The 10,952-nt window shown below is 28.4% G+C and overlaps 1 protein-coding gene across 2 annotated transcripts; it reads left to right on the top strand.

Annotated features, from left to right (window-relative positions):
* Nucleotides 1-713: 713 nt before the first annotated feature.
* Nucleotides 714-10,903, top strand: LOC122849353 (serine protease filzig). Of its 2 annotated transcripts, XM_044148056.1 has the most exons (7): nucleotides 714-762; nucleotides 5,864-5,958; nucleotides 6,033-8,555; nucleotides 8,750-8,936; nucleotides 9,076-9,341; nucleotides 9,579-9,733; nucleotides 9,810-10,903. In XM_044148056.1, exons 2-7 carry the CDS (start codon nucleotides 5,871-5,873, stop codon nucleotides 9,969-9,971), a joined length of 3,381 nt encoding a protein of 1,126 aa, XP_044003991.1. In that variant the 5' UTR covers nucleotides 714-762; nucleotides 5,864-5,870; the 3' UTR covers nucleotides 9,972-10,903. The 2 variants fall into 2 exon arrangements, with proteins under 2 accessions (XP_044003991.1, XP_044003983.1); XM_044148048.1 differs by lacking the exon at nucleotides 714-762 and having other exon boundaries at nucleotides 5,799-5,958.
* Nucleotides 10,904-10,952: the final 49 nt, after the last annotated feature.

Here is a 10,952-nt window from a genome sequence, read left to right as displayed (position 1 = left end):
TAGAAAAAATCGTAAAACAAAAAAATCCGAAGCCTATACAAATTAAGTAACTACTGTTGGTCTCTTTCATATATATCATTTTCATTTCCTTTCTCAATAGTTTTTTGCCTTCCGGGTTGCATGTAGTCTCTTCCACCACTATCATATACCTATCACCACCACTTCTAATTTATTGCCATTACCGTCAACAAGAAATTGTCTATTAACCGAGCATGGTGTATGTTTGTTAAAATCATCACTAAGGGTAGGGGAAGTTAAGAATATCAACGAAGACGATGGTTACAACGAAGATGACGACTTTTCTACCAGCTCAACGGTGAACAACTTCGATACTTTGAACATTACGATACACATCCCGGCACTGTGCCATGTCGGTCAGACGAGTAACGTCCACTTGGCCTGCCGGATGGAGTATTTAATCTGACTTTAAGAAAATTTAAGAAAAATAAAAAAAAAAATAATAATAAACAAACTATTTTCTTTATTTTTTTATTATTACGTGTGTGTTATTGTTATCGATCCTTGAGGAATATCAAAAATTATTCGCTTAAAAATTTTTTTTTAGAGCGCAGAACAATAATTGTTTGTTTTTTTATTTATTTAATTATAGTTTTCTGTTATACGTAAATTGTTTTTGAATACATAATTTGTTTAAATGTGAAGTGATAATTATTTAATTCAACCGTGTTTGAAAATATATTGAATATTTTTGTTAATCAAAAATTAATTTTTGGAAAATTATAATATTCTGGAAAACGAAAAGTAAGTTAATCTATAAATAATTTTATTATTTTGGGTAATAGTGAGTTATGTTTTTTAACTTGAGGTAGTTTTTTTTTTATTCAAAGACAGGATATAAACGTAACATTTTCAAGTCACAGTGACCCACTTGAAAGATCAGGTTCTCGGTCGTTGATTTTGACCGGTTACCATAGCTGCGTGCTCTCCGCATGGTTCTGCTTCAAATACGTCACAAGTTTTCCTTTACAATTTTTTTTTTATAAAGAAAATTGTTTTAATTTCTTAACAATTAGTATTACACAGACATCCATATCTCGTATTGAAAATTGTAGAATTTGTACTATATCTAGTTTTAATTTTAAAAAACTCATTGCAAGAGTTTTAAAATTTTTAAATTAAAACGATTTATTTTCACGTGCTTGTAGTAGTTGTTCACGTCTTGAATTATATTATCGACATACGCATAAAAATAATAAGAAGTAGAAGCCAGCAATAAATACTGAAAGTGCCGTTCAGTACACAGTATACAGTATACGCATTTGATGACACCCAGCAGTGTGTCTGCTAACGGTCCTCAAACTCCTGCAAAACATTAACTCTTTAATGGATTTTTCAATAAATGACTTGAGAATAAATATATGGAAGAGAGTGGAAAAATAGGTATCCAGAAAAAAAACAGTAGTAATTAATAATAAAATAATTATATAGCATTTGCATGATTCCATAGTTACACTGCTTTTTCTCGGACAGGCCAATTTCGAAGCAATGAGGAAAAAGTTGAGAGGTATAAAGTAAGATCCAAAGAGATATTTTCATCAGAAATAATATTTTGACAATAAATTAATAAAAATATTAAGTAAATAGGGCCGGTAGAAAAAAAAAATTCCTAAATAAAAAAAAATAATTTTCCATCCAATAATTTTTGCTGATATATAGTGAGCTAACGATTTGAGATCTATGAAAATAAGATACAATATAATCAAAAAAAAAAATTTGGAAAAGAAACGAGTGGGATAATGAAAGTAAATAGAATCTTACTCAGCAGACTCATTTAAAATAATATGATTTTGATAAAACAAACAATAAAACCAAATTATAGATAAAAAAAAATTATTATTATTATGTTTATTGTGTTTTTTTTTCCTTTATTTGATATTATATCAATATTGATATACAATCATAAAATGATCAATATTCTGTTTTATAAAACATAAAAAATTATACAGAAAAACAAGCTGATAATACGAATAATGAAACGATTGAATATACATTGTATATATATAGTCATTTTGTATATTTCTGCACATATGTATATAGTCATTTTATGAATGTAAATCTAAAAAAATCTTGGCTTTTTTAATTTTTTTTTTTTCTAAATAAAATATATGTTTATTGTTATTAATTGATTTTCTATATACAGAGTGTTCTATTTTATTCTGATTATGGATTTTTCTTGAGAAATAGGCCTCAACTAAAAAAATTGTTTTAAGAAATAGTTTACAAACGTTTTAATCAAATAATGGATTTTTTTTTAATAATATGCCTTAAATCAAAAAACTGTATAAAAGAAAGTTTTAGGATTCAGAAAAGGACATACGAAAAAAAATTTAAAATGACGGACTTGAAGATGTAAACATACTTTTTTAAATGAATATCATATTTTTTGTTTTACCAAAAATTTTCTTACATCAAAACTAACACTTTATAAAGGAAAAATTTTTTGATCGAGTCATTATTTTTTGTATTATTTTTTTAGGCGTTCTTTGCTGTTGTCGGAGAAATTTTTTCGTTAAAGCAACATTGTGGAGTAACTATATAGTTTTTAAAATGGGTTGTACCTTATAAAGTATTGTTATTTTAAAAAAAGCTTTTAGATAAAAATTTTCAATGTGAAAAATTATTTCATGAAGGAAAAAAAATAGGGTTTTATCTAAAAAAATACGTTTCATGCAGTTTTTTTTTCTTTTCGTATGTCCCCTTCTAAATCCCAAAACTTTTTCTCGAAACAATTTTTCGTTCAGAGATCTATTCTTCAAGAAAAATTCGTTATTCGATAAAAATGGGGCACTCGTATGTATTTTTTATTTTTTTTTCAATTCACGGAAAAAAATTTTTAGCTGCAGTCACGAGGCGTTGGATAGTTAAAAAAGGATAGTTGATTTAATAATCAAGCCCGATATATTAAAAAGACAATCGGTTAGTTATTCCAGCCGACTGGATAGCTAGCGTGGCTAACCAACTCGTCAGATTCGACATAATCTCAATGTCAACAGCTGTTGTGTTCATAACCTCTCTTTTTTGACAGATCCACCAAATTATTATTAACAATGACTAAAATAATCCATATAGTTATTAAAAATTTAGCATAAGATTTTGTATTCAAGTTGGCGTTTATTTGGTGCATCAAATTTAGTATATAAAATTAATTAGATAATAATTTTAAAAATTAGTAAATGTACATTAATATATTGTTTGTACTTCGTATGTCTATATACTTATAGTTATGCATATACGCAATCCTAAATAGCTACTACAGCGATACCAGCTTGTCAGGCTTTGGATAGCTACCACAGCTATCCAAAGTGTAGCTAATGTAACGAGTAGGCACGCTGTTTTCACAAGAATAGTAACCTGTCAAATGTGGATTGCCAAAATAACAATCCTCTGCTAACTATCCAAAGGTTAGTTAGCCGTGGATAGGAGCGACAGCTATCCAGCTCGTTGCTGCAGCTAAAAATTTTTTTCCGTGAAATATCTTTATGGATCGAAACAAGAAACTGAAAGAAAATATTGTAATATTTGTTTTTGGTTCTTATACTTGATAATTTGAAACATTTAAATTGCCTATAACATTGGCTTTTTTTTTTCAAATATAATAATAGTGGTATAATGGTATAGAGAAACATTGAAAACTTCGAGGCCCTAAGAAAATTGCATTTTTCATTATATTTGTTTACTAATTTTTTTACATTTAGTTTTTTTGATAAAACTTTTCAAAATCTACTAATAAAACTAATAGTTGAAAATTTTCAATAAAAGAAAAATTATTTTACAATCGAAATTCTTCTATAAATTAAAAAATAATAAATAAATAAATTGATTAAAATATAAACTACATACAGAATATAACTAATGAATTCTAGAACTTCAAAAATTTTTTAATAATAAGTTTATTTTCAACTTATGTTATATTTATATATACTTACCCTGCAGATAGAAATTTGAAATAAAAATTCTTTAGATTTTTTAAATATTCAAAATCTATAAAATAATTATAAAGTATATTTATCATAAAAAGTATTTCATCAATTGGAAAAATCACGCAAAATAATTTCATTATCATAATCAATTGAAAGAAAATCCAATGAAGCTATTAAAATTCTGGTGAAACTATTGAAAAAATAAAGATAAATTAGAAATGATATATCTTCAACGCTTGACTGAATTTCACTACAGAAAACAAATTGCTTGCACGCTTCGATTTGCATTAATGTCGTGAAAATTTTTTTTCTACTCATCAGTAAATACATGAGACAAATAATAATTTCACTCAATAATAAAAGATGAAGTAGGGAAAGATAATGATAATAATAAAAAGAAATAAAATAACTATATATTCTATTTATATACTTTTATATATATAACTATATACATATATAATTTTATAATGTAGATGGTGAACTATAAATGTAAATAATTCTAAAAAACAATTGTGACTAATAGAGTGTATGGAGTGTATGGTAAAGAGGAATAAATTGAGGCAAAGGAGGAAGCAATCAGGTCACCCAGATTATGACCACTGTCTGAGTAGATTTTTGAGAGGGGATTTAGCAAAAAAAAAAAAAACAAGGATCAGAAATGAGAATAAGCTTTCTCTGTAATAATAGTGCATTTACCAATACCAACAACAAGACATTAATTTTGATTACTATATACTGTTTAATCAATTCTAATCATCACTTTGAAATGTAATTCATGATTTTACGAAGCAAAAATGATAGAACAGCAACTTCACACACATACCAAAAAATAAAAATTACAAATATATATTATTTTTATTTTGATTCATTGTAAAGCATAATCAGTAATTATAGATTTTGACACTTGTTATTTATTGCAATCAAAGAAAACCCTGGTAAAAGCATTGTTCCGAATTTCTTTAGATTTTTTTCAGTAAGTACTCTATATTCATTCGTAGTACACCGTGTCTTTTCGATATTTTTTTTTTCTTTTCAAGTTTCTTGGCTTGGGCCAAATTCAAATTCTACAACACAGAATAAATTATTGAAATATTATTTGTAAATTTTTATTAGATGAAATGATTTCATGATAAAAATAGGTCGAGCGTGTTTTGTGAAAATTTATTAGCATATGAGGATGATTGTGACATTTCAAAAAGTACCGATTCGAAAAAAAAAATGAATAAATAAGCAATAAATCGTTTCCAATGTCGAGGTCATGACAATACTGTCTTTGGGACACAAGACTTAACTCTGAGTTGAATGTAAATTATTTTTATATTTTAGTGTTAATTATTTGTAACTGGGTTAGTCTTTTCTGTATTTTTTTTTCTTTAAATAACTGATACTACAATAATAAAAATACAATAAACCTTTCAAACACGTATTCATCAAATACCAATTGTAACAATTGAATAATGATGACTAATAATAAAGATTAGTACCCACCATCAGTATCTTTTTTTTCATCAGTAATATACTATCATCTTCATTATTGTGTATATGAATTATTTGTATTTATTTTGTTGGTTCATACATGTCTCAGCCAATAGTATGTGGTACTTTTCTCTCGCCGATTTCTTCAGTTGTAAACTGACTCGGTTGCCTAACGGTATTTTATATCAGACCCGGCAAAACCTTGACTGAACCCGGCAAATAAATTTCTCTCACATACGAAATACGCTATGAAGCTCTTGAAGATGCATGTTTGAATTTATTATTTTTTAATTGTATTTTGTGCAAAAACAAAACGATTATTACGTTCTCTGTCTTTATTCTCATAAATTTAATTGTAATTTAAACTAGTTTAAATTGTTGTGTTTTTTTTTTCTGTGTTAATAATAATTTATTTCAAAAAATACAATGAATCTATTGACTTACAGAATTATCATGGCACATGAAAAATATATTTGTCTTCTGGTCTTGTACCTCAGCACAGTATCAGCATTTTCTATCGACTACAAAAATGAGAGACAAGGTAAAAATTAATGTTTATTAATAAAAATAAATTATATTTTATTAAATGATGTTATTTAATTATTTTTTTTATAGGTAAAAAATTATTTGGTGGTTACAGAATTTCAGCAAAGACTTGTCAATCAACAAATCCTGGTAAAATAAAATCATCTAGTTTGCCAAGATGTATGTTTAATGATGAATGTAGTCATAGAAATGGTGAAGTAGTTGGCACTTGTTTGGATGGTTTTTTATTTGGTGCATGTTGTCAATTACCATCTGATGATCTATTTGACAAATTTGAAGGAATCGATCATTCTCCAGATATTCCAATACTTCTAAAACCAGATGGTACACCAATTGGCTCAAAAATTGAGGATTATAATACAAAATCAACACCATCAGATGCATTTTTACAGTCACAAGTAACTGAATTACAGAATAAATTTCCAGTTTTTCTTGAACATCAAACAGTTATGAGTGATCTCTCATTGCCTAATTTGCTGAGTTACACAGGCAATAATGATATTCAAGATCATCAATTACCAGAATCAATAAGTCCCGTAACAACATTACACAGCCCGAATCAAGTATTACAAATTGCTGATACTGTTGATCAACTACCAGAATTATTTTCACAAGCTATTAGTCAACGTAATCATACACCAGCTGATACAATATTGCTAAATAAAAATGGCAGTGTATTAACAGATAATGAAAATGATAATATTGAACAATTATTTGTCCCAATTATCAATCATAGTTCACAGTCATCAAGTCATTATTTATCAACAGAAGGTATACAACAGCCATCTGAGAGTACAACAAAATCAGCAGGAACAACAAAATACTATAATTCTTATACTACAGGATCAGATATGATAACAAAACCTGGACTTGTTAGAGTATCAACAATAACAACTGATAATAATAAAAAACATGATGATACAATGGAACGTGAAGAAATTGCAATACATCATATAATATCAATATTGAATAATAATAGTAACCCCATTGGTGGATCGAATTATGATAACAATAGAATACCACCACACCGTGATTCAGTACAACAAATAAATTCAAATTCTAATAATGCTGGTTCTTTGGTTCATACATGGGTAACAGTTGAAGATACATCACTGCCATCAACAAGCTCTGAAACGTTTCCTTATACATACATCAGACCAACAACAAAACCAACAAATTTTTATTACTATGATACAGCACCATCATCAACAACAATAAGGCCACCATCAACTGGATCAACAAGACCAGCTAGTTTTAACAATGGTAATTCAGGAACAAGTTATGGCAGTTCATCCTCAATTTATTCATACACAACAAGACCAACAACAAATCCGCCAGCACCAACAGTCATTGTACTTGGACCACTCAGCAATGATTACACAACAGTTACAACATCTAAGCCATATACGAAACGTCCAAATCATCCAACATCATATACGCGACCGTCAGTGATAAATATAAAGAACAAACCAAACATTACAACAACAATAACACATAATATTAGTACATTTATCTCAACCGCAAATTTACCAGGAACTTCTTCAAGTGGTAGTGTTATGTCAACGAGTTTTATAAATGTCAGTATGAAAGATAAACCTGCATCCACCTCATCAGAATTACCTGAAATTATAACAAAAAAACCATCAAATGTTTGGACAACAATATCTACCGTATCTACCAAACCAGCATTTTTTTTGAAACCAACAAAAAATGATTTTGAATGGCCAAATGATGAATTAACACCTGTTCAAACAATCGTATTGCAAACAACAAAAAAACCATTATCATCATCAACAACAACGATGGCAGCAATGACTACAAAACATCCAACAATTACACTGCCATCGTTATCATCGTCGTCGTTTTTCTCATCAATACCAACAACAACAAAGACAACAACGTCAAAAGATGACGACGAAACAGCACCACCCGACGATATTTCAGCATTTCCACCAGATCGAAATCCAAATTTAACTATAACATCATCATCCCATAAAGACAAATTACCCGTTATTAAACTAAATAATACTGGTTATCCAGATATCGAAATTATAACAGAAAATGATATAACAACACCAAGTTTTATTGAAGATGATGTATTAGGGAATAAAGTTGGGGACTTTGTTTTTAAAATAGTTGATTCTCTACAGGGTGATTTTGAAAATTTACAAGATGTTGTTTATTCGAGAAAAAATGTAACAGATACTACAGAAACAATAACAACAACAACGACCACGACTACAACATTACCACCACCCACTAAAAAACCAACAACAATTACAAAAAAACCAACATCAAAACCGACAGTGACAAGAAAACCAACAGTGAGGAAACCAACAATAAGTAGTACAAGTAAACCAACAATAAATAAACCAACAAAGGTTAAACCAAATTCACAGACTAGTAGTTCAACAACTAAAAAACCAAGTACAAAACGGCCAAAACCATCAAAAAAACCAACAACACTTTCCAGTACTATTATCACAACAACTGAAACCGTATCAACATCGGAAATGAATAATTTGATAACTCAGTCAAGTAGTGCTAACGATTATCTAGACGAACCATTAACAACTCCAGATTATCGTCGAGGTAAGTAATTTTAGTTTTATATAAAATTAAAAAAAAAAAAATACCAATTATACATTTAATGAAAAAATAATATTAATTAAAAATAATAACAACAATTTTCTAATTGTATTTATAAAATCAATTTAGAATTTTTTATATTGTACTTTCAAGATAATAACATAAATAATAACAAAAACCGTTCAAATTAAAAATAGAATGTGGCGTGAGACCACTGGTCAAGAAAGGAAGAATTGTTGGGGGTAAAAGCTCGACCTTTGGCGAATGGCCTTGGCAAGTGCTTGTAAGAGAATCAACCTGGCTTGGTCTTTTTACGAAGAATAAATGTGGGGGTGTACTTATCACTGATAAATACGTAATAACAGCAGCACATTGTCAACCAGGGTAAGTTCAACGTTATTTAAATATTAATAAATCGATTTATTTATTTATTCAAGTCTCTGGTCATCCGTTGTTAATTTAAATAATAAAATATAATATTTTTTTAATATCAATCTATCGATTGACCTTTATGTTTTAACAGTTTCTTGGCATCTCTCATAACTGAATTTGGTGAATACGATGTATCAGGAAATTTAGAACCACGTAGAAGTGTTACGAGAAATGTAAAAAGGGTTTATACTAACCGTGGTTATAATCCATCAACATTTGAGAATGATTTAGCACTTTTGGAATTAGAATCACCAATTCAATTTGATGCTCATATTGTACCAATTTGCATGCCTCCTGATGATGCTGATTATACTGGACAAATGGCAACTGTCACTGGTTGGGGACGTTTGAAATACAGTAAGTTATTATTACTCTGAATAATTCCCCCTTATTTCGTATTATTTTGGATTACTCCAGAATTGGCTGAGCCTGGAAAATTTTGGTGAAATATGAAAAAAAAGGCAAAGTGATTACGAAAAAAGATGGACTCATTATATAGACTTATACGAAAAACACCCAGAAAAATATTTTCACTAGGGAGCTTTCTTTAAAAACAAATGAATATGTCATATTTTATATATTTTTTTTTTCTAGATGGAGGTATACCATCAGTTCTTCAAGAAGTTCAAGTACCAATAATGGAAAATTCAGTTTGTCAAGAAATGTTTAACAAGGCTGATCATAAAAAAACTATCGTTGAAAGTTTTCTTTGTGCTGGATATGCGAGTGGCCTCAAGGATTCTTGCGAGGTAAATAAATTAATTAAAGCTATTCGCAATAAGGATTATGATGATTATTTAATTGAGAATATTTTTTTTTATTCAGGGGGATAGTGGTGGTCCTTTGATGATTGAAGGTTCCGATGGCAGATGGATGCTGGTTGGCACTGTGTCACATGGTATCAAATGTGCAGCACCTTATTTACCTGGTGTTTACATGCGGACAACATTCTTCAAACCCTGGCTTCATGCTGTAACGGGTGTTTAAATGAAAAAAAAAATTACTAAAATAATTGCAAATTGCTTATATTAAAAAATTAAATAGCAAAATTTTTTTTAAATTCTAGAAAATAAAATAATATATTTATATAATAATATAGTACAGTTTCTTAGTACAGACTCTGCATAAAGTGTACAAAGTTAAACTTTCAATTTTATTCAAATTTAATAATATATAAATTATTCAAAACTCGATCAAGTCACACGATTACTATAGAATAAATCGTAAATGCGTAGATCGTATATTTGTATCGTGTGAATTACTCAAAATTAAATTTGATATTTAAAAAAATATTGAAAAAAGAAGAAAAACAATTCTGAATACAATGAAATCAATTTTGTGTTTCATTTTGTAAATAATTTTAATTTCAAATATTATTAATTTATATATACCTTTATGAAATTATTATTATATTTTTATGTAGTATAGTATTAAATACCAATGTCTATTTACTGCTTTTGATAAAAAAAATTGTATTCAAATTAAATTTATGTATTAAATTATTGTTATATGGATGAAAAAATGAGAGAATAAGGCAAAGAAAATTAGATTTGAAAATATAAGAAAAAAAAGTTAATTAATTAGCTGATACAAAAAAGTCAGTAATATGCATTTATTATTCACAAAATCCTGTTGCATGTTCCGTCTATAGGTAAAACCTAGAAATAAAAAAATACAGGAAAAAAAAAATGACTATTAATACTTGACCTTGAGCTGCAATCGAGTAAAATCAAACCCTCATTTTAGCCAAGTGAGCTTTGTTCACCTGTGCGCAAGATTACGTTACGTTGTCCATTATCAATTTTGTCCCCTTTATAGTCCCTCACCGACCCAGCCAGGAAGCACCAGCACGATCAATAAAATGTTCCCAACGTGTTAGATGTTACGTTGTTGCAACTTAAAAAAAAAAATTTAAAAGGAAAATACGTCGTACAGAAGGTGACGTCATGAAATTGCTTTTTTTTTTTT

This window comes from Aphidius gifuensis, linkage group LG1 (assembly GCF_014905175.1).
Source record: "Aphidius gifuensis isolate YNYX2018 linkage group LG1, ASM1490517v1, whole genome shotgun sequence".
NCBI lineage: Eukaryota > Metazoa > Arthropoda > Insecta > Hymenoptera > Braconidae > Aphidius > Aphidius gifuensis.
The sequence above is the reverse complement of the archived record's forward strand: the minus strand, read 5'-3'. Positions and strand labels throughout refer to the sequence as shown.

Excerpts from the sequence above, each read along its gene's own strand:
- LOC122849353 (XM_044148048.1), top strand. The coding sequence starts at position 5,844 with ATGAATCTATTGACTTACAGAATTATCATGGCACATGAAAAATATATT. Across the intron at positions 8,937-9,075 it reads GCAGCACATTGTCAACCAGG|TTTCTTGGCATCTCTCATAA; the intron begins GTAAGTTCAACG and ends ATGTTTTAACAG. Across the intron at positions 9,342-9,578 it reads TTGGGGACGTTTGAAATACA|ATGGAGGTATACCATCAGTT; the intron begins GTAAGTTATTAT and ends TTTTTTTTCTAG.